This window comes from Linepithema humile, chromosome 5, assembly GCF_040581485.1.
Source record: "Linepithema humile isolate Giens D197 chromosome 5, Lhum_UNIL_v1.0, whole genome shotgun sequence".
In the NCBI taxonomy this organism is placed as follows: Eukaryota; Metazoa; Arthropoda; class Insecta; order Hymenoptera; family Formicidae; genus Linepithema; species Linepithema humile.
In genome coordinates this window covers 22,761,287-22,786,641 of record NC_090132.1, presented here as the reverse complement: position 1 = coordinate 22,786,641, position 25,355 = coordinate 22,761,287, and the positions used below count along the sequence as shown (strand labels likewise).

General features: G+C 35.0%; 1 protein-coding gene and 1 long non-coding RNA gene across 6 annotated transcripts in view; one reads left to right on the top strand and one right to left on the bottom strand.

The window, feature by feature from the left end:
* LOC105676103 (Leucine-rich repeat activity-regulated protein at synapses) overlaps positions 1-17,595 on the bottom strand; it is a 73,816-nt gene extending 56,221 nt beyond the window's left edge. The window contains exons 1-2 of one of the 5 annotated variants that reach the window (XM_012373714.2): positions 17,179-17,595; positions 15,730-16,157 (exon numbers count right to left, since the gene is read on the bottom strand). In XM_012373714.2, the coding sequence (XP_012229137.1) occupies positions 15,730-15,778 (49 nt within the window). In that variant the 5' untranslated portion in view covers positions 15,779-16,157; positions 17,179-17,595. Of the gene's footprint in view, positions 1-15,729; positions 16,158-16,489; positions 16,514-16,598; positions 16,733-17,178 lie in introns of those variants that run through there. The other 4 variants (XM_012373716.2, XM_012373718.2, XM_012373715.2 and 1 more) reach the window with 4 other exon arrangements.
* Positions 17,596-17,695: 100 nt separating this feature from the next.
* Positions 17,696-23,807, top strand: LOC105676105 (uncharacterized). The gene is made up of 3 exons (XR_001101352.2): positions 17,696-17,848; positions 18,580-18,804; positions 19,173-23,807. It is a non-coding gene; the product is annotated as an uncharacterized lncRNA (long non-coding RNA).
* Positions 23,808-25,355: the final 1,548 nt, after the last annotated feature.

The window sequence follows — 25,355 nt, the reverse complement described above, 5'->3', positions numbered from 1 at the left end:
CGTAGAAATTCATATTTATTTAATATTTATTATATTTTCACATTCTGATAAATATATTTTCAATATATTCATATTTCGTGCATTGCACAAATTTTTTTGTAGAAAATCAGAAAAAGCTTAAGCGAAATATCCACAAATACGCAAGAAATTTCTGAGGAAAATTAAAGGGACGAAATTCTGCGTGCGTTAGCAGAAGAAAATCGTGCGTTTCTTTAGAGACCGAGAAATAGATTCTCCATTCAAAGATATTAACTCAAGGCAATCCGGCACTTTTTTCGCACGAGAAACTCCACCGTATAAGAGAAGATATATTCTGTCATCGGCTGCAGAAGATATGTATGCGCGAGAACTATAGAACTATAGAAATGGAACCGCTCGAATTGGCTGAAACCGTAGTGTTTTTCTTAGACGCGGTATGAGAAAAAAATTTCACACGGTTTAAAGCTGCTATCATATTTTGCCAGGCGGCTTTCTCATCGCGCCCTTTAGCTCGGCGCGATACACTCTCTCTCCGATCTTCTCGCGGTTATTACGAATAATATCGTGCGATAGATATGCGAAACTCATGCGAAATCATAGATATCCAAAATCCTCTCCCGCAAGTGCCGTCAGCGAAAAAATATTAGATATCGGATCGCGCCGCGTGCATATTTCCCGCGCATGTCGATCGTAGATTGTGTAGCCTTTATTCCGTTTCGAATATAAATTTCGTAAGGCAACAGAATATTGTGTAAAGGGAAATTGAAATTTTCGCTACCTATGCCGTTTTTGATCAGGAAATTTTAAAACGTTTTAATTAGCCGCAATTTCGAGCATAAATACGCTCAACATTCGATGTGTTGCTACTAAAAGACTAAATATGCAAATTGATTTTAATTTGTGTAATTTCAAATTTTTGTAATTTTAAATTGTAATTTCAACAATATCGGTAAATTGCATTTTGCTTGCAGGTATTTTCCAAGTATTTTCTAACTAAATTTATCTTAAAAAATAGCTATCCCTTTGTATAATTCGTTAATATCTAATATAATCTTTGTGAACGATACAAAATACAAATTTTGATTTTATGGAAGATCTTATCTTATGAAGGAAGAGCTCGAAGCAATGACCTCGCCTCGTTCTTCTCGCTTCACTAATCCTTAAGTCCGTTCTTGATGAAGATAATTAAAAAATAATATTATCTCAATCTTTTATTAATGTAATTCCGTGATACGTTCACATCATGGACTGATTAAAATAATTGTCACAATCAAAACTTGATTAAATGAGGAATTATTTATTCGATATTATTCCATTGAAGAGATTTCATTATTAAATTTAATTACTTTGAATCGCTGTTATTGAAGATCTGTCGTTCATGTGTCACGTCTCGCGTGGAACTATAGTAAGCTTTGTGTAAAAATCGGATTGCAAAGCTTTTATTCTGGAAGCTATAGCGGGGATAGATTAAAACGGACTATCTCGTGTCGTAAAAAAATTGCAATTTTTTGATATTTTGGCGTTCCAATATTGCTGCGTATATAGGGTGGCTACAATTAAGGATACATTGGGAGATATTCAAAAAGGTATAAAGTTCGCGCGAATGCGCTTGCCGGATGACGCGATGGATCGTTTTACCGGTTGAAATATCACAAATTTAGTTTGGAGACAGCAATCAATGCGCTTTTCCGGGCGTTTGTTACAAAACTGAAATTGCGATGCAATCATCACGCGATCAAAACGCGTTGAAAAGAATACAACGCTCAAATTCTCAAAATATTTGAAATTATATGGAATATAAATTTTCACTATACGATTTGTTAAATATTTCTGATTTTCATTAATATTTCTGATTTTTGTAATGAATGCAACTGTTGCAGCACTAGACGAAATTAATTTTTTATTATCGAAATTCGTAGTAAAATTATCAATTTTTATTATTTTTGACGATAACTATTTACTATTAGAGCAAGATAACTTTTATTTCTAATAACATTATCAATGACTTCATATTCCTTTATTACTATATATATTTTTTAATCTTGTTTCTAGATTTGGGGAAAAAAAACTACCTTATATGTAATATCAGACAGACTCGATCTTATATGGTGTATCACTAAAACTGTTAATTAGAAATTTCTAATCTAATCTAGATTCGGTGAAAAAAGAAGAAAAATGGTTAAAGTCCACCGTTATCAAGATCAGCGTTATCAGCGAAAGCGGCGCGAACCGGACGGCTCGCGGAAAAATTAATTTTTGTTCCGCTATCATATTAATTAGTCCTTTGTGATAACCTGTTAAACGGCGGTTCCACCCGCAAGCGACGGCGCTTGCTGGGTCAAGAAGCAGGCATTAAATTGAAGAGCGCTCGCAAGCTAATTTGGGACGGGCAACGGAGTCACGTTCTCGCGTTTGCACTGGAACTGAACTACAGAAAGGTTCGTCGGTTGTACCTGAAATTTTTTTAATTAGTCGTATCTGCATTAGGCGTCCTTAAATTTCTCATTAACCGCTGATGGCGCTTCGCGCGACGGAAAAACCACTGGTTAATTAATTACGAGTTTGAGGAATGTTGGATGACGCGTTACGCTCCACTTGATAAATAATAATTAGGTCGGTATTTAGAGGCGCGTTAACAGGTGCTATCTGTTGCATTATGCGGTCGTTATTTCGAGAGGAAGCGGATCGCGTGGTTACATTGTTATGCATCGGAAAGCTGCAGCCGGCGGCAGCGTCGGACGGTGTATCGCGGCAGCGAGGCGTATCGCATTCCCAGGGAATAAATTTACAGCTATAACCGTGATGTTGTTATTGTTGTATCTAGATGCAAATATCTATATATATATCCTGTTTATCTTCTTATATGCTTAGATACACGAACAGTTTCGGGAGTAGTGCATATATCCCTGCACACGTGCACCTCTATGTGTGGTACATCGCGTTATAACGCTTCAGAAAATCGCATCTTAATAATCTACCAAAGTTTTGCACGATTTAACTGCTTTCTTAAACATGAAAAAAATATCGAAAAATATACGCACGTTATGTAATCTTATACATATTATAAGGCACTAAATTCCACCTCAATTATTCTGAAGAACTTGTAAATCACATTGATATAAGAGCCTTCGAATTGCTGGAGCGAGCTAGCAAAGCCAGTCGTCATGAAGAACAAAGTGCGGCATTGCGCGGCATGCAATCGCCGATGAATGCACTTCAATTGCATGCTCCGCAGACAATGCGCGCGGCTCGAGGTAACTGCACGTTAACTCCGCCGCACTTCTTTCTAGGATCTAACAATCGGAGAGCGCCGGCTCCATTTTCTGCAAAAATGCATCCGGCCGCTGTGTCCTCCCTCTCCCTTGAGAGAAACAACGTAATGATTATCTCGGGATGTGCGAGTAAGAAGAACAGCCATAAGAGAAAGCAGCGTGTTGTTTCAGTATTTAACGCTCATTAACATCTGCCGTGTATTTTTAATGGCAGCTCGCTGGATTGCAATATCGACCTCCGCGTTTCTCGCCTACACGGCAAGAATAATAATACGAATGGATATCTCGAAGCCGTTCTCGAGCTAATGACTTAATATTGCATTATGACATCGTTATGGGAACAAAAACGCGCTCTCCGATTATTAAGTTCAAGAAAGAAGCGGCAGAAATCAACGTGCAGCTGGAAAACTTCACTCGTTCTCCGGCTATTGTGTATCACGTTATGTTCTCTGTATTATCGATTAGCAGATTCCCAAAGATATCCATGGATTAGTAGCTAACATTTTTTTCAATACAGCTCGCAATTTATATCTATTAACTATTTATCGCTTCCAGCGACTCATCGCTATAATCGTAATCAAAATCGCAGGAAATCAGTTGCGATGACATCCGACCAAAATTGACGTTTGAGCTTGGCGAAAACTTACGAGGCGTATATCGAAATGTTAAGCCGAACTTGTGCTAAATGCGGTCTGAGGTTGCGAACCGCCAATGAGGGATCGTATCTGAAAGTACGCTCCGAGATACGTGTGTGCACGGCTTAATTCAAATGCGCGCATTCGAGAGTATTAAATTTACGGCTTTTCCAAAATCCGCTCGTAACATCCCTCATTACAGCCTTCTTCGTTTTAATGGCATTTGTGCTTAATAACGGCCGTAAACGCTTTTATTACTAAAATAGACTGCGGACAAAATTAATTTTATTCATTAATGATAGCAGACGCTCTGAATTTGCGAAATAATACAAATAACGCGTACAGTTCTTTTATCAAGATTACGCGAATTGCTATGCGTACAAAATACAAATAATTTTATAATCCTACGGCATACTTTTCGTTTAAATTACAGAGTCAAAATGCGAATTTTCAACTTTGTAAGACAAGTGCTCGTTTTACAGGCGTAGCCAATTCTTCGCACCGCAAATTCGTTACAGCGAAATAAATTTCGCGCTAATTTACGCGCAGTAATTAGCGACGCGAAAACTCGGGATGATGCGGTCGTAATTAAACACCGGTATAAAAGGCTACACGCCGCATTATATCTCGTCATCATTCGCGAAACCCGCTTAATGTTAATTTCAAATTAATGTAATACCGATGTTTATTCTTCGCAAATTTCTATAGCGCCAGCGGACAACATAGCCGATCTCATTTTAATAGATTTCACGATTAGTAAATTTCGCGGAATCGCAATTTTCTCCGAATTGCAAGATAGAATAGATTATACTGCAAGTGAATACAGTATTTTGCATTCACATTTTGCGTCTAGTATTATTTAGCCCAGTGTAAAGTTTGCAATCGATATTATCGTGAAGATTAATATTACTTCAACTTCCACCGGATGTTTAAATGTGCTAGAATCTAACTTGCAAATCTAATTATGTCCTTTTTTCATTTTGGAAATAAATCCATTTATCCACGTCCCGGATACATCCCGGAATTTCCCTTCCAAAAATGTAATTCAAAACAAGAGAAATAAAAGTGGAATTGAATTGTATTAATGCATTGCTGCATTGCTGCTAAAAATAATACATAGTTGTAAGCTTTGTACTTCAATGGAAACACATCGCGAGTTTGAAGTATAAAATTCCGTTGCCTTTTTTTAAACAATTAAAAAAGTAATTTGCAAAACTAATACAAAAGCGAAATGAAAAACGTTTCAATTATATTGGAAAGTGACGTTGATGTGATATCTGTTTCTCTTTATATGTAATAAATTTTTTATATATGTATATTATATTTAATACACGCGTGCAATACTACATTAAAGTTTTACAATAAAACTCTGGTTATTACACTTTCGCAAAATGTTAATCAATTAATAAGAATGATCAATGTGTTCACATTATCATGCTTTATAAGATTATCTTTTAAATTAAACCAATTCTACGAAATCAAAGATAAACAGAAAATAATAAAAAAAATAGGAAAAGAATGAAATTATTTCAATACCGCCTAAAAAAAGAATCCATCTCATCACGTATACGCTTTTCTACAATAATAGGAATGCTTACAATGGAAATGTCACATCGATACGGAAATTGATAGAAACGGACACGAGAATATACGAGCGTGAATTATCATAGTCTCGAAGGTTATTGAGAGCTCAAGCTGTACCTGATTCTCAATCTCGTCCCACTTCTGCCAACGATGACATCATTGGAATGCGTTATACGCATACAAACTTATCTAAATCTCTTTTAATTTTATTTCAATTTTAATTGAAACATCAAAGCAATTATTGCAATTCAAACTTCTGTTATTTGCATTATTTATATCAATTTATTATTATCTTCCAACTCATTAATTTCAATCTTAAGACCATTTACAAAATAATAATAAGATAACAGATAAAATGTATTTCAATTACGTGGTTATTATTTAGAAAAATGTTTCTTCCTACTTTTAATAGTTACTTATAGCTTTTTACACATTTTCGCTATGCCGAAAAAAAAATAAAGTAAAAAATAAAGCCTTTTGTTCTTTTTATCTCCGTTAGCTGTTTGTAAATCAATCATTTTCGATAGAAGAGATGTGAGATAACTAATCAGAAGATCACATGGCCACTTGATTATTCCAACTGCTTATGAGTGCTAGCTCGCTATCATTAGAAGACAAATGTGCATGTATGCACTGCATCAGCTGTTGCTTTCACGAGCAGCAAGTTGCGAAACAGTTCGTTCGTATCGAACTACTCGTGTCGGAGACATATATAGCAAGTAGACGTAGATAGCAAACGATACTTTCGTGATACGCAATTATTAGCTTGCTAGTCTGCCATCAGTGGCTTTTCCGCGTGACGCGGCACGGCAATCAGCGTTCTTGAAGTTACTTTTATCTCCGAGTCGGCGCGCTTTATCGATTTTTCCCGGTGATCGCGTTTCAGCCTTATAATGCGCCGTTCCGGTAAACAGCTCAAGATGCAACACAACGACGAAATCCATAAACTCGGGTATGCAATAATATTGATAGACTAGTGTCACACGCGGCTGTCGCCTGTGTTGCGGCATGCGCCAATATTATTCGTACCGTTGAGTAACGCCTTTGATCACGATTCCGCGCGCGTCTAGAACATGCACCGAAGGACAAACACGAGAACGATGGACGGAAGTTGAAGCTAAACTTGCTATCATGACAGTCCTTTATGTAGGCCGCATACCTTTGGTAAAAACTTTCTTAATATTCTTCCGCCTTCCATGCCGGTAAATAACTTTGCAAAAAATGCTCTTCGCGTAAAAAGCGAAATACCCGGCGAAGATGACGTCTCGGACGATTCTTTGTATTTCTCTAATTAATTATTAATTTTTGAAGAGAAAATATCATCAAGCGCATGATGTTTATCCACGGCGAAATTAAATTTGCGTATCTCGAAAAACTCCTTGTGAGAAGCGATCGTATCACAAATAATTTTCGTTTGAAAGCATGGTGGATTGCGGGAAAAGAGCACAGAATGATAAAAATGCATTTTATATCTCGGTGCGAATTGTTATCCGTTGATTGCAAACGGATTAATTAAATTCTTCCCCGAGATAATATAATACAAGATTAAATTCATAGAATGCTTTAACATCAAAACTGCGTTTAATCGTTCTTTTTTTCGGCGCGGAAGAGTGAAAACATAAAAATGTGTTTCGAACAATAATCGGCAATTAGATCGAACATCGATAAACTCGTTGGAAATATTACTCGTTTCGATGCTCTCATTCTAATAACGATCGGCATAGATAGTAGTATCGAAATTTCTAGATCTCATTGTGTTGCCAATTATTCAATGTATAATTCCAATGCCACGAGACAATAAAAAAAAAGAAAAAAAAGAGATCAGTCACGGAAAATTCGTTAGAGTATTCAGTGGAGCTTATAACGACATTAAATGCCTGTGAATATTGCTGTGCTCTGTGGCATGTAAAGGAACGCTTTTAGTATTTCATCCAATTGACACTCTGAATGCAAGACCCGGACAATTTCAGTTTCAAGAGATGTTGCAGAAAAACAAAAGTACCGTCCGTGACTTTTCTTGACTAAATTTAAGTTTTTATTTAATCTTCGCTCGATAGATATTAAAGTCGCTCAGAGAATTAAATATTTCGGTCTTATGTATTAATATATTTTGAAAAAAATTAAAATGGCACGAAAAAAGTTTGACGTAAAATAAGTTTCAAAATATATTTAAAAAATTTTTTTAATCGAATATCTCCCTTGAAGAAAATTTCTACTAACAAAGAAAATGAAATCGTATTATCGTAATCAGAGTCGAATTCTGTATTACTGATGATTCAGTATTCCCTCCCACTGTTTGTTGCTGAATACGCAGTATTCATCATGTAAATGAAAGGATGTATGATTGCGCTCCCCTATACAAAAAATCGTATCAACGATTGTGAAAATTAGCGGTGACCAGAACACGTGGTGACCGATTCACGCGATGAAAACCGAATATAAATCCATTCTGCTTTTGTCCACCGTATGCATTATCTGGATACTGAATCTTGCATCAGTCGATAGACCATTATTCAACGAATACCGAATACCGAATAACTCATTTATTGAAAAAAAAAGTGGGAGCTTGCGCGGTTCTTCGCGTTCGAGGCCCCTCCGAATCGCTTTATCGATTTTCCGGCAATCGAACGGGCGTTCTGATAAAAAGGAAAATAATAAAGAGACCGATAGGATCAAATACGGGCTATGTCGTGTCCGCGTCGTTTAGTTCCGATAGTGCGCGAAAACGGCGTTAAGTGACGTGTTCATACCGATTACCGAACTATTCCAGCGCGTAAAAAACGATAATCGTGATTGGCAATTATGCCCCGCAGAAAGAAGGGAGGCAAAAAAAAATTTGTGCAACCGGGTTTAGAGCACGTTGTCGTCGCGGATCACTAGCGCGAACGCGAGCCCGCATGCAAATTGGGGCTTAATTTGTTCGTTAGCGCGCTTAGCCCGCCGAAGAAAAGTTAAATTAAACCGGCGGAAATTCCGCGACTTCATCGGCGATCTACATATACGTACGGGTCTTAAAATCTAAGCACGGCTCGCAACGTATTGTATATTACACTCACCGAAACGACGAAAAAAGTTCCTCCACATCCACGGAACGGGATTTCGAGTTGTAAAATACTAACAAAGATATTAACGATACGAGCAGTGTTATCAAAATATGGACTTTTGTCTGAATATTTTTGAATATTTTTGTCTGAATACTTTGTCTTCACAGTTTTCGTTCAGTGTCGCTTTTTACTCTTATTGTACCGACTATTTTTTTTATCAATATCGTAGTGTTCGTAATATCGCGTTACACACCAGTGACAATTTGCTTCGAGCAAAAAATATGAATTATTAATGCTGTTGATGCAAAATAATAACTAGGTTATATTATTCATTAATTTATCTTTGCTTATATATATATATGTTATTAAAAATCAATTTTCAACCTATAAAATTGTACTATTCTTCTCTAAAAACCTATCTCTTTCCCGATACAATTAAAAGACGGAGCCTAACGATCTCTCCTAGCAAATTCCATTTACCTCTATTTTCCTTTTAAGCGAAAAGAATGATAATATACGGAGTTTCAGGAATGTTTTACGTCCAAAAATAATTAAACACTGAAGGAAATTTTTACAGTAAGTAGAGAGTGCAATATTTTCGCGGTGTATAACACCGGTCTTGGCGAAATGAGAAAACGCTGGTATCCCCAGTGGGACCCCAGCGTGCATTAAGAAACACCTCATATATGTTCAACGTTCCCCTCGTAACCCACAAAGCGCTGCCTCGCCTACATTCGCTCAAAGAAAACCTTCGATACGAGAAACGATCGCCGTTGCACAATACGGCGAAAGCAATTATTTTCACCGCGCTCGTTCGTGAACAGAAAAGCAAGCAACGCCGCGCCGAACGAGAGTAGCAAGCGAGATGACGCGACGACCGTGACGCGATTTTGTCCGCGCACATTACACTGCCTTTGTGCATACATTCGAATTTCTGGTAAACGCAATACAGGTTCATTCACTGTTAACCGTTCGAATTGTGTGCGTGTGTATGTTTGTAAAGCTGACGTATTATTTCGGGGAAACTCAAACCAGTGAGAGTTCTGGCTTTATTTTTAACAATTTTAACAATATAGTTTTTGTTTTGAAGCAAATAAAAAGCTTTAGTGAATCAAACAAAAAAGTAGCTCAGACAAATTGAGATGGCAGATTCACACTGTGTTGTGTTAATTTGCGCTGCGAGATTTCCTTCATTATACTGCATCAAACTTCAAGAACTTTACATAAATAGTTCTACATAAATTTTGGATTCTAAAATTGTTCTGTCGCATTGCTTTTCCACTTTAAACGCAGAAAGTATAAAGTGCAGCTGAAAATAACGAATTCCGACATCTAGTACTCACCGTATACGGCTGCAACCGGACGTGGACCGCAGCATCCAACGAGTCGAGTGTCTAATCTAACCTCGGTAACCGGCAATCACAGTAGCCTCAATTCTCGGTTCGAGTTTATATTCAAGTTTCTTCACATTTTGCACATGTACACAACTGACGCGGCGGTGATTACAAGAATATAACCTCCGACATAAATATTTCACACCATCTCGCAATCTTTCATTTCCGAACGCGAACTTCCGCATGCCGAAATACAATGAACGTCGATACTTCGTAACGATTTTCTGCGTGTACAATTGAGGTTTCCATGGAAATTCTTATCACGATCGCTTCTACAATACACTCACTTCCGGATACCATACACGTTCGCTACCATGAATTCGCCAAAATATCAAAAATGACGCACAAAATATAATACCGCGATTCGGCTCATGCAACTTAAATTATATGGCGATCGGCATTGCCGAAGATCAAACGACGTCCGACAAAAACATCACATGAGAGTAGCATTGCTATATTCCGACGAGCTTTGGTCGTCGCGAATGTTTTTCATCCGACGAAATTTCACACAATTGCAGTTCTCAAATACTACACATAACCTTAAACACACGTATTCACGAAAATCATCCACTCTCGCCGACATTACGCCATAAATCTACCGGAATATGAAAAACAATACACGACAATCAATAAACGCGCACGCGAGTCAAACTCTTTTATGACGATTATCCCCGCCGGAATCAAATAACTAAAAAACAACTAACCACAGCCAACAAAGCTTTTCGAATATTTCAAACTCGCGTAAAGACACGACCGGTCTTTCGTCACGCGTGAACTTGGCGCGAGACGCGACCTCTTGGCGCATCGTTTTGGCGCGTAAAACAAATTCCCGCGCGCGAGTAAGATTTTAAGAAAAACGCGAATGACAAAAAAACAAAAAAAGATTATTCTGTAAATTATTACACGTACACATCCAGTTGCAACTGTAAACGACGAATGCTAAATATCTGTATCTATTTTTATTTCATTATTTGTTTCATGTAAAAGTTGTAAAATTATTAAAAATAAAGCCAACTCTCAATAGTTAGTTTCTATAAAATGATACGTCAACTTCACATATTGAACATGTTCGACATGTATCGACACACGTTTCGACATGGATATGCGCATGTAAACTCGTTCATGAATGAAACATGAAATTGCTGAAAACAATTGAATGAAATAGAATGTTTAAACTGTAAGACTCGGATACAATTGTCGAAGAAAGACAAAATTATGTGACATTAACTATTGCAGAATTCTTTAAAAAATATAAATATATAATTACTGTTAGTCAAATTAACCAGAAATTAAAATTTATAAATTTTAAATTATTTAAAAAAATATTTTGTGTAAATGTAGAAAGATGTCTGTTAAAAAAAGATGTTATAAAGATTGGTTTGTTTCATACAATTAATCTGTGAAAATGATTTTGTCATTTATGTCACATAGAGGTTTCAAATTAATTCAATAACTTTCCAGCGCATTTACGTGGCAATAGATAAACATTTTGTGCCTTGTAATACAATAATGTACAATAATTACAACTAAACTCATATCTTGTCAGAGTATTATAGATACAATTATCTTCCGAGCTTTTTAATTTTCTCGTTATTACCGGAATATAACGAAATTGGTATTAAAGATTTTTCAAATGACATTTTCTCTCTTGGTTGGTTTAATTTTGTTATCTACGTCCAATTCTCTTTCTGCTACATTTTTTTCTACTACCCTTAAATTTTATATACATATTGTTTATAAAAGAAATATCATGTTAAATATTCCTATCGATGTAATATTTCTTTTTTTAAACAAAAACATTAATCAATATAATTCTTTAATAAAAAAATGCTTCTAAAGATTCATAGTTTGACAAAATATTAATTTCATCATAATTTTTCTCAGAATTTCCATATTTATTATGTAAAATGCACGTTCCTATGATATATTTCATTCAGAACTATTATTTTGCTACTATATCAGTATTGTATTAGCATATTCAATAATACGTTGGATACCGCTGACAGATTATATCAGACATTATTAAGCCATATCAGTTCAAAGATGCAAACATAAAAAAAGTTTCCCAATCAAAAATCTCATAAGTGTAGAATTCGTGAATTATGACGTTTTTGCCTAGATAAATCAAAGTGCAACAATAAGTGAAATAATAATTAAAACAAACGACAGAAAAAAAAGAAAGAAAACCATTAAACTCGTCAAAATGCACAATAGATTGTATCGATTAATTCCTGCTTTATGGTCGTTCCTCCACAGAAACTAGGCAACGCGCAAGAATCATCGCGTTTAACCGTGACGCAACGAAGTGCGGTTTAATTATCATGCATTACCAGCATTATCTGCCAATTATACGAACGCGAACATAGAATTCGTTCCCAGCGGTGTGCGCGACCCCGGCTTTCCGCGCGACGCGAAAGGTCGTTCGGCCAAACGAAAAATCGCGCTGTGTAAAATCTGTATTTTTTTTTTAATTACAAACATACACACGTGTTTTCGCAAGAAATACTCAAACAACATGACCGTTCCCGAACGAAAAGAAATTGTCACGAAATAACCGCGAACACGTTTCGTTTAACGTGCGCGATTTTATGGCTGCGTCGAGTTGGATCGTAGCTTTTCCAATTTTCTCTACGGTATACAACTAAAATAACCAATTTTGTGACAGCAGTCCATCATGATCATTTAGTTATTTTCCAAAAATAGTAACGGAATAAACGAATCTATCTATTCTGAAATACGAATAATTAAATGATCAAATAAATCCATTTATTAAATCAATTTTAAGGTGACGAATTATTATCGCTATACTTATTTATATATATATATATATATATATATATATATATATATATATATATAAAACGTAATTACAAATATTTAGACATGTTATTCACCGAAATTCATTAAGGATTCCGCATGATAATTACTTATTCATGTCATATCGATATTCACGTTGTATTCAAACTTCTACTTCGTTTCAATTTACTTTTATGATTATATGATATGTGTAAGTCAGATTATGGCTAAAATTGAAAAATGGAATGAATAGTACATGTACAAAAGTATGAAAAATATTAAACTAAGATCAAATATTTCCTACCTTTTTATTTATTGCGAATAAAAATGGTAGAACACTTTGAGTTCGCTTAAATATTTTTCACGTTTTTCGTTTAAATGTCACTTTTTAATAGACTATGCTATTTGAAGTATCGAGAATAATTAATTACTAAAAATATAATTTTATGCTACTATATATAAGATCATAAGATTCTTTGGTGTTAATGGCATTTTAAAACTTTTATATATTTTGAAGTGAAAATATCTACCATTTGGTCCAAGTTTACAAAGATAACGGAAATTCCGGAGCAACATCAGTACCAGAAAATTCCAACCGTAAATGGTGTTTCAATTAACTCCCGGATTTCCTGCGACAATTTCGTTAAAATCGACTGTAAGGAGTACCGAGTAATTTACGGCTTAATTATCGAGGTACTTAGATAAAAGATTAAAGAATAAATAGTGAAGCCAATTTAAACTCACTTAAAAATAATTTTAATATACTCCTTTTTTGTAAATGTATATATAATATTGATAGTTAATAAATCTTTAAATTATAATTAAGAATTTAAAATATACTGTTGAATTGTTTATATTTCAGAACATTGTATCTATACTTGACTATATAATCAAGTCAATATTAATTTATTATATTAATTCAATTTGGAAAGCGAGATAATTCTAACAATAAGTATGTATTCTGATCAGATTGCGTCAATTTCTTCTCACATCATAGATAAAATATTATTATAATTTTATCTTTATCTTATCTGTAATAAATAATGATTCATTTACAATAAATAATAAATAAGCATTGTTACTAATACGTTTTAAAATGCTAAATGTGGTCGATTTTCGTCCAACGTACTAAATAATTCAAGCAGCAAAGTTTCAAATTCGCGACAACTGAATTTTTACTTCAGTCGTGCAAATTTAGGCTAAAGAAAAACTGCTCTTAACGCCTGCGGTTCTCGTAGGTAGGTATGGCTTTTAGTTTACGTTCGTGCTAATGGTTTATTGACGCGTCCAAGTTTCGACGTTTCTTCAGTGTAAGAAGATTACAACGTAACTTCGCTCGAACTCGGCAGGCACGTCATCTACGTGCACTTCCATCGACTTCACGCGAATAGAGATACGCAATGGTTGACGCAATCTCGTTATGTCGATGGAAACAATTCGAGGTATTTCGTACCTCCGGAATGAGATCGGCGCGTGTCAGAATACCTAGTTTACGGGAGGATCGAAATGAAATGTGTTTATCCCCTGCCGGAGAGAAATCAAGTTTTCATAATAGTGTTATATATTTTGACGGGAAGATACAGGTATTTCTTTGAACAGATGTCACGTGAATTCATTCACTAAAATATTCTATATTCTATCAATCAATTAATCGCAATATAGAATTTCTCTTTAGCAGAAAAGAAAAACAATTAAATTTTTATGATTTTTACTTTACTTTTTCTTATTTAAATGTTGCAAAGTAAAATACTGCAAATTATGGTAATTTGTGGAATAATTCTGCTATACAAAACGAGATATTAGTATTGTTTTGTATTGTTTTACTTTGATACTTTGAAAAAATCTATTTTCTGAGCACATATACATTGTATATCCTCCTCCTTCTGTATTATCTGTATTATCAATTGCTTTCATTGTTTTCGAAATGCTCCACAATCTTGGAGCATTGGCATCTTTTTGAGTTCCGCTGGTCTCATTCTGAAGATGCAATTTATCAACGAGAAAGACAGCGATCCCGGGTTTCCATTTAATCGCACGAGTTGTACACGTTGCGCGCTATTTTTCTTATACGAAGACGCATGCTTCCTTTCTTACCGTCAATTCGTTTCGAAAATACGTGGTTCTCTTCCTAAATAAAGTGCTCGTGCAGTGAACAATGCTCATCGATTTTAAACATACGTTTAGTGAATGTGCACAAAAATTTATAAAATATGAGACCATTTGTACTTCTCTATAACATTTTAATTCTATATAATTATGTATATTAAGCAAATATTATTTTTTTTAATTGTTCTCCAACGAATATAATTTCTAATGATGAATAAAACTTGTCTTTCTCAATCGTGTATATGCACATTTGTCTATTTATTATTTATGACATGCGTCTGTGCAAAACAGATGTTTATGATTGAATAAATGAATACATCAAATGGCATCAATTATTAATTCTTAACTGTCAATTATTAATTCTTACTGTCTTTATTCGATCGTAAATAACAAAAAAATGATTACATCACATCTTGCATTTAAACATAACACTCTTAAAAATCTCGTTCAAAAACTATAAAATTTGGATTTCAGTATTGTGTATTATTTTTATCGTATATTTTTTAACACACAATACAATATTATCAATAGAGACTAAGGCCCTACGCAATAGAGAAAATATTAGGAATAAAAATAAATATTAAATATTAAAAGTAGAAAATTGATATTATTTTATTTTAAAACAAGAAAATAAGAAATAAAAATTAGAAATAATTAATCCATTCCATTCCCTTGTTTGAAGTAAAATAATTCCAAAAATTGCTCTTCCTAATATTCAATATTTATTCTTATTCCTAATATTTTCTCTATTGTGCGTAGAGCCTAACAGTAAAAAGGAGGAAAAGAATAAATATATCCTACGCCCTACATTCTACACAGCATGCGTCCTCCTGTTCGACTTTAATCTGTAGTTCACGTGTTCTTCGGAAAAAAAAGAATTCCGGGTCGTGTACTATCTTAAAATTCTTTGTGCACTTACCTATTCCGATAACGGTCAATCGCCTCGAGTAATTCCCAAAGATCCACATGGTCGGTCCGGCGGCGTCGAAATCCGAAACGAGTCCTCGTCCGTATTGATGTCTTCCACTTCTTTTTTCCCTTGTGCGCGTAGCAAACACCACCAGCTGCCACGAGGCTACAGGCTGTTGCCGAGTTCACGAACGATCCGGACGCACGATCTCACGTACACCATCATACATAACATGCGCCTGCCGCACACGCGTCGCACCGGCCGAGGTGAGGAGAGACACCGTCTCAAAGCCGCACCGTTGCCGTCATCACAGATTTTTCCTTCCTTTCCGAGATACGGGCAGGAGTATGGGAATTGCGTCACTACTCCCCGTCGTTTCCACAAGGCCACTGAACGATGAAACGCTCTGTAGCGTCGAAAGATCCCTCTTCCTTAACCTGCTCAAGGACAAACAAGCTGCGTAGTAAAAAAGGACGCTCCCCTATGTGCGTCTCAGTCAGTGTTTTTCAACCAGCGGAACTGTAATATTTCTTTCGTAGAGATTCGACGAAAAATTATCAATGCGTCTCTATTCTTTCGGAATGTAATGAGATAACGCTATTTTTAATATAATTTAATTAACAGTATTTGATAGAAATACTATATATATCTTATCATTCAAAGAGTGAGGCAAGTCGAAACCTTATCGTTAAAAATTCTTATCAAAAAGAAGCCTCTAGAAAGTAGATTTTGTTTTCCTAAAGGCGAAAGTTGAGAAAATTAAGTTTACCAGAGTTTTAACCAAAAAAAGTTGAAAAATCCTGATGTCGACTGTAGTTTCCAAACAGACGCTAGAAGTTAGTGGAAGATTGAATTTTCACGAAATTTCGTAATCTAACCTGACGCGAATTCAGGAGGTTAGTTGGCTGATTGATTCCTCGCGATATTCAGCGGTGAGAATGGAAAGTTTACGTTTAGAAATCGACCGTTGTGTGAATATGAATTGCGAGTGGCTTCATGCCAAATTGATAATCGTGAATCGATCTCTTCGTTACTATCGATATCTCGAGGTTACTAAAGAATAATCGTGAATTTATTTATGTTGTTTCATGATGTACGATGCGATTAGTTCACAATAAAAATAAAAAGAATAAAATGTAAAATAGAATAGAAAATATTAACTAGAGAGAAAATAATTATGTATTATGCGGAAAGTACTGCTATATTAGCATTCTCAAAATGCAACGTATAAATAAAAATCAACGCTCCAAGTTACAAAACAAACTCTATTATTGCAATAGCGGCAACTTCACGCAGTTTTACCGCTGAGTTGCTTGTTGCTAAAAAACTTTATGTCAAGCAATCACTAAATCATCACTTTCGACCAAAGTTAGCACGAAATAAACTTCAAGCAGAACAAAAAATACGCCACAAAGAATACATCACAAAAGTACAAACGTACACATGCACAACACATACCGACAATTTCGAAGAAGTTATATCGCCGTCGTCACTGGTTTTCACGTATATTATCTCGAATGGAATTCTGAACGATATCACGACAAACCAGTTTTCTAGGCATGTAAAATGTCCAAGAAAATCCTTCGAAACCTCGCTCGCTACCTGACGAAGCTACCTCAACGAAGCGTCGCGCACAACTGTGAGCGACGCTCAACGGAATCGAGACCCACGCGATCGCGGCTTTGTCGACTCACTCGGTTTTTCTCTCGATTTCCTTACAAATGTAACATTCGGCAGGTGACGCAGTTCGCTCGAGAAGCGCGCGTCTATCGATGACTCGCTCTCCTTCACTCCTTTACTCCTAGAATTTCGAAACGACGCGATCGGCGAAGTAAAAACGCGCGCGCGCGCGCAGACCAAGTTGCTCCGACGAAGCCTCACGCTCGACTGTGCAGCTCGCCGCGAGCGCGCTACCGCTCTGGTCGTTCTTCACCCTCGGCTCGTGTCACGGACGCCGGAGCCGGCACAGTCCAAGCTTTGTGCCTCTACCAACTCCAACTCCTGCATAAGGATAGCAGCTCGAGGGGAGAAACACTTAGAACGAACTTAGGGCAGCAGGACATTGTGTCGTATAGACCAGTGCTTCTCAAAGCAGCTGTTTCACGAGAGAAACTTCTAAAAGCGCAGAGTGAGTTTAAATGCTTTATACTTATATTTTTTTAAAAATATGTTAATAGCATTTCTTAAACTTTATCATGTATCATGGCGTTTACACATTTTGTAATTATAATATGCGAAACTGTTGCTGTTAACTATTAACAAGGATTTTGCAGTAAACGAAATTCAAAGCAAAAGTGTTCATAAAACAGAGGAGCCGATTTATAAAATTATTTATTTATTTTGCACAAATCCAGAATGCTAGAGTTTTACGTTTATCATATTTTCTAAAGTTCAATATATTAAATACATCATTTTAGTTACATTTTTACCTTTTATCAAAAGAACGAGGTAAAAATATAAAATATAAAATTTAAATTAAATTTATCCAAGTACATAAATTGATTGTATTCTATTTTATTGTTTTATTATACTATTGCAAAACACTGTCAAATTATAATATAATTAATGATGGAGCATGGATCATTTTCACGACGATAATATGTCATATACGATTTAATATGGCAATTAATTTGGTAAATGTTTTCATAAATCTTCTGTGAAATTCATAACGGATAATAATACGCTTATACATCACCTAACAATACGACAATTTAAAATCTATGTAAAGGAATACCTGCAATCTTGATTTGGCGCATTAATTAAAGTCCAAGAGTCGAAACTGCGTTTCTGGCAAGCCAATTGAAATTTCGTGGTAGAACTGACTAGCAGGAAAATTTTAATTTCCATAAAACTTTTCAGATATATGCAAAGTGGCACGAGATGTAAGTTCAGCAAGTTTTCATTTATCCGTGAAAATGGATTTCAAAGATGGCATCACCACTTCGCGGATTTTATTGTAGATTCTCAGTTTCATCTCTGTAAATTGAAAGATGGCCTATGCTTAAAATACTAAAAAATATTCGACCAAACCAACAGCGAGGCAAATAGACCCGCATAAATTATCCATTTGTTTTGCATCGTTAGGTAAAAATTGCTATATATTTTAAAAGTAATTGTTCTCTCATTAGCTTCAATATTATTTTCCTATTCAGTTTTAACTGCGGAATGTTATATAGGATGGTCCATTTATTTCTTGTTATTTCTCCTTTTATTTCTTATTTTGAATACTTCCGTTAATAAGAGATTTACGAAAACATAATTTAAAATCATTTTTAATTAAAATAATTCGAATGAATATAGTATGATAATAAACTTAATTTGTTATTTAATCGTTCCGTATTATAAAACTATATTATAAAGCACACATTATACATATATAAATAGTTTCACTTTCCTAATTCTTCTCTTCACTACTCACTGTTATAATGTAAACGTGATTTTATTTTCAACAGAATACAAGAGACAGCTTTTTCACGTTTTACATCGCGCAGTGATTTATGACGTTGCTAGGAACAAAAAGCAATCACCTGCGGATAAAAAAAAAAGCCGTCAAAATGAATTACTTTTTTGATAAACTTCAAACAAATATCCAACTATCTCTGTCGTCCTTGCATGATACAACGTAGAGACTGCCACACAAGGTGGTATGAAGGACGCCCAAAGTTAGATGTAAAATTAATTCTTTCGCTTCTGTTTCATTTAATTTTGTACGAACATACGACTAGCATGTTACATCGTTGACATTAAAAGGAACGGGGACAAGCGTTCGTTTGCGTTGGAAAGTAACGGCGAATGCAAAAAACTGCCATGGTAAGTACGAGGAAGCAGGTCGAGCAACTTTGCACAGTGTACCGTGAGTGTATCGGACTTTCCACGATTTTCTCAAATTGGAATTGGCAATGAAGGCACCCTCGAACCCTTCGCGCAAGTGAAGCGCCATGTAATTAATCCTCCGAGTGGTACAGTAACAGTCAAAAGAAACGGCAGATATGCAAAACTGTTCACGCGCGACAGATTAATAACATTGCAATATTGATATCGGCTTTTCACTTTGACATATATTTTGAAAATGTAAATCTAATTAAATTTATGTAACTTCATGAAATTAACATAAAATTAGCATAAAAATATTTCCCACAGACTAACACAGAATCTCTCAATTACATTGCAGTAATATTACAATTTCGCAAATTGAATGCAATGTAGACATTTTGTAGAATTGTAAAATTATTATATTTAAATTAATCAATTAATTAGCCAATAGAACATGCATGTATATATTTATGGTTTGTGTTAGTTCTCTGCGTTTTATCACTGCAATTTCGTATGTCATGTTATGCTTTAATATTTCTGAAGGTAAAATGAAAAGAGTCGAACATTTTTTTTCTTTTGTAACTCAATAATCTGTAAACAATTTGTAAAAAATATTAATTTAGAATCAATATAGAAATACTTTTCTAAAAGTGAATATTATCACGAAGAGTGCGTTATCGCGCTTTTTCAATAAGGAGCTGATAAACATAAGTTCATGGAAGATGCGATAATGGAAGAGGGGTTGAAGTAAAACAAGAAAGATAATTTTGACGAAGAGTTAATACGATGGTGTTTGACGTTGCTTACAGAATTTTTTAGATGAAAGACGCGAAATTGCGCGATTAACCGATGCCGACGTTGTCGTTAGTTCAGAGAGGCGAACGAGCACACGCGAATCGATAAATTCCATTTCCCGAAGTAGGAATCCGTAACGGTGATCAAGACGCGGTTCTCCCGGGCCTCGGGATTTGGGATAAAACGCGATTTTCGAAAAATTTGCGTTGAGGATTCCGGAAAGTGCGTTACTGCGACGCGAGATTTGTCGCGACAACCGCGTTCTGCAAAAGCGCGGAGTGTGATGCCGCTTATCGTAATCTAAGATTAATGTCGTGCATCGTGCAAGACGCTCTGTCGATTTTGCACAGGTATTGTACGTTCTTTCATGATTTATAGGGTACAAGGCGAAAGCAGGATTTACAGCGGCAGCTTTTCCTACGAGCCTTGTATTGTTATCGAAAACCGCAGTGCTGTAAGTCGTCATATTTTATTACGTCGTTAATAATAATTGAGGAAAATACTATTGAGATATGTAAATATGGAAATGTTCGCACTAAAAAGATATGTGTATGTACAAGGAGGTCAAAGATAATGTATTGTAATAGTTAATTTTTTTTAATTATATACATACCATATAGAATTAGTGGATCTTTCTTTCGCGCAAGTTCAAAATAAAATTTTATACTGATATTAAATGACATCTTTCGAAACAAGTTTTTGTCAAAATAAAAAGTTGACTAATGGTCAATAATATTTTAACAATATTCAGTCATATATTTGTGTGCAAGTTATATATTTTTTTTAAACTTGCAATAAAACTACTTCAGTTATTTACAAATTAATTATACCAAAATAATTGGCATTAATACAAATAACCAGATGATATAATTAATAATATGTGTAATTGCTGCTTGTGCTTTTAAAGGTTTATCGGCGTTAATTATTTCTGGAAAGCCGAAATACTTGTCAGTAATATATTAATATAACTTTTTACATTAGACACAATCAAGTACGAAAATATTCACTTACTACAATCGCACTTCGTGTATTCGTACTTGTTTTCAGAGATCATAAATTCTTAGGTGTATGATGAGTCGAAGCGGAAACGCCTCTGCGGGGACTTTCCTTCGGGAGCTTCGTACAGAGGCATGAATAATACATTCTTTTGAGGAAAGGCACGTTGGCTTTACTCGTTCCCTGCTGACTTTAATGTTTTTCGGGGGCCTTTTACGAGCCAATAACGAGAAGTCCAAAGCGGTCGATGCAAGAGCGCAATGCGCTTTGCGTAATTACGAAGCATAATTTATTTATAATAAAGCCGCAATTCCATCTTACGCTCTCACCGCATATTACAACAATGCTTTCGCGTGTACGCATTTAATATCAATCTTGCTTACTTAATTAAATACTCCGTCGACTGCAATAGCAGAGATATAGTAGCGAGATATACTCGCAGCGTGTTGACACGAGTCGCGACAAGCGGAAAAACATTGCGAATTCATCGCGTTGCTTTTTGTTCTGGTTGATAGTTTCGCGTTAATAAACTGTAAATTGCAAATTTGTATTAATCACCACCGTTGATGGATTCCTATTCGGCCGACCTAAATACCGCTAATAATCCCCTACGTTAATAAGAGGATGGAAATGAAACTGCGTATTGGAAATTGCGCGGAAATGTTGTAAATTGGAGAGAAACACGCGGCACAAATACAGGTGCATTCTTAATTTTAGCGACTAATTCGCGTGCGAGATAAAAGATTCCGAACTTCATAATGGCTCGTGTGATTAATTAAATTTGACTGAAAAAGTTATTTCAATTTTTCTTTTTTTTAAGAATAATGTCTATTGTATATAGAAGTCATATATATATGAATCCATATAGAGTTTTATTATTCAAGAATATTAACTCTATATCTCAATAATAATCCTCTTTTACATAGTCCTCATTCGTTCTTCATATAAAAAAAATATCTACGTCGAACATTCATGTTCCTAGTACCAACGCATTAAATCATTTTTTAAAAACCGAATCACACATGTAACTTCATTATCACGAAAAACCCTTGTCGTCGCCGTCAACTATTGTTCGTTGTTCGCATCCACCCGTTTCCGGGGTCGTTCTTATACATTTTTCGAAGGTTCTGGACTGTAACGTAAGAAAACAAAGGGGCACCGCCGTTTCGCACGTCTGGAACCTCTTTCTCTCTATGTTGAAGTTTCCTGCGTGTCACCGTGGCCTCCCACCTATGGCAATGAAAATTTCGGAGCGTCTCTACTTTAGGTATTGAACGTGCCGGGAAAATGGATAGCGAAACGCGCTTTAAGCGGGAGGGAAGAAAAGAGGAAATAAGAATTCCCAACGGCAAGGGGAGGGGGGGGGAGGGGGGAATATCCTCCCCGTCCGCTGCCGGATATTTCTTTCTCTGACAGTCTGACAAGCGAAGAATTTTCATTTCACGTGCGCGTACATCTAAGGTAATATTCCTCGCGGAACCAGCTACTTTCGCGATATTAATTTTTAATCTGTCACCTGATCACGTAACAGTCTATTAATTCTTGTTAATCGCCGATGAGAAACGACGACAGTATCTTGACGGTTGTTTCCGGTTTCATCTATCGCGTCTGTCGGAAGCACAAATGCCTCGCGCGACTAATACATTATGTACAATTATTTAAAGAACTTTTTTCTTCCATTTTTTATTCTTTCTTTCTTTCAGCGACGAATTTGTGACACGTCAGTCTTTTTCAACAGCCACATTTAAGCTGAATATCGATCTCGTAAATAATTTTCGCGAAAGAGATTGAAGAAGCATGTTGATAATAAAAAAACTAAAAGTAAAAATTATACGAAAATAATTTTAGGAGATATAGTAAAATACGTAAATTACTAATGTAAAATATTTATGTTAAAATTTAAAATATATTTACTTAAGTGTATTTTTCCGCTTTGACGCTCATAATTTTCTTTTTTACTTCGAACCATGATCATTCTTCGTCAATCCAATGATCTCGTGTCAAAGTTTATCACACGAAGAGTAACATATTTCTCTGAACCTCTCTGAACCAGCACACTTGTTGCTCAAATAGTGAGTACCAAGAAACATATCGCTGTCACCCACGTGTTTACTATGTGAAAACCCATTTTTTCGTTAAGCTTATTTTCATGCTGACTTACAATATAAAGCTGTTGTAATACTATGCTCGAAGTAAAAAAACGCACGTAAAACTTTTTCGTGCGATTTAAGGATTACAGGTTGAAAAGTTTTTACAGAGTATATGCTTGCTGTACGAAGCTTTGAAGTATATGCTTTAAAGTAAAATTTCTTAACCACGCTTTTTAAAAGTACGATGTACCTTCTAGACCATCATGCGCGTGGTCTCCGGAAATAGGATCTAGAAGTAACTCTCTTGGAATTACGATCCCTAAGTTAAAACGAGAAACCTCAAATACACCTTCCATTTTAATGGCATGTCCTTTGATGAATTTACGCTTGGCTTTTCGTTCACAAAAATTTAATATCTTAATGCTCAACATTAAACAACGTTATTAAGATGAACTAATGTATGTGTTGACATTTTTAAAGTTTAATAAACTACTTTTCTGTAGTTTCTCATGTTTTTTTTTTTTTTTAATAAAATTGTACATTACGTGATATGGAAACATACGTTCTAATTGTAGAATTAAATATTATATAGAATATTGATGAATGACTGTGTTAAATATATCTAACTATATAAATATGTATGTATCAAATTGCTGTATTTGTAACAAATAAGTATAAACGTCTCGCATACGAGGACATCGTATAAACGTGATATGACGACGTGTGTCAATATTAATTACGCGTTAGCATCTCTCAAACATCTCGCTCAAGTGTATGATTCAGGGCACATGTTCTAAATATGGTGGGAGGAAGCACGCCCCATTATTTACCTAAAGCTCGAACTGCACGTACGTTAACTTGATATATATCGCTAAAGTAACTAAGTTACATTACCGAGAGTAGTGCTAACTATTGATTTTCTGAAAATATCATACTTAAGACTTCAACAAACGGGGTTCTTTGCAATTTATGGCTTCATCTTATCAATACCATAAACCTATATGACGCCATCGTGAGAAACGCTTAGCTAAGTAATGCTTGTAACTTTAGAATAAAGATAATGTTACTCGGTTAGTTCCATCTCCTGTTACCGTAAGAAACCAGTGGAAGCAGGATTACTCCGACCTAAATCTATGAATACTATATGATACATTTACAATTCATTAACTTAACAAGATTTGTTTTATTATTAAAAATCATTAGTATAACTCAAATTATCATAATTTATCAACTAAAATGATGTAAATAATTATATAGAATATTCTTGTGATAAAATTTTACTATAGATTTAATAAATTATTGCTGTAGAGATTTAAGATTAAACACAAGTATAAAAATAATAAAAATTTTGCAAACTAAATCATACATATTGCCTTTTAATTTTACACATATCATTTCAATATCAAGTGAAAGAAACTGAAACAATTTAATTTAATTTTATATTAATGGCAAATTAATTGTTATCCCTACAAAATTTACAATTATAGATTAGTTTTTATATCTAGGAAGTTAGAAATAAAATATATTCAAGGTAATATGATATATTTTTCTATCATTAATTATTATATAATTTACAATTGAATGACACTTTGTCATATATATCTCATATCTATGTATCATGTAACTGTCGCTGCATTTCTATTTTGAAATATATTATTTGTACTTTTTAATCATCAGGAACATTCTCTAGCCCCTGTAAAAAAACAATTAACTATAAATACTTTTAATGTGATTAAAAAATCACATTTAAAATCTTCCAGTAGGAGAAACAGGAACCAGGAACAACCTGTATTAATAAATATTATATATTTGATAAATTGATTACCCTGTTGTACCATGGCGCTCCATCTATGCGAGCATCTCTTGTAAACATATGTCGGTCCCATATATCTCGCATGTCTCTACGCATTGGCTGTAAAGAAATAACATTAAAGTAATCAA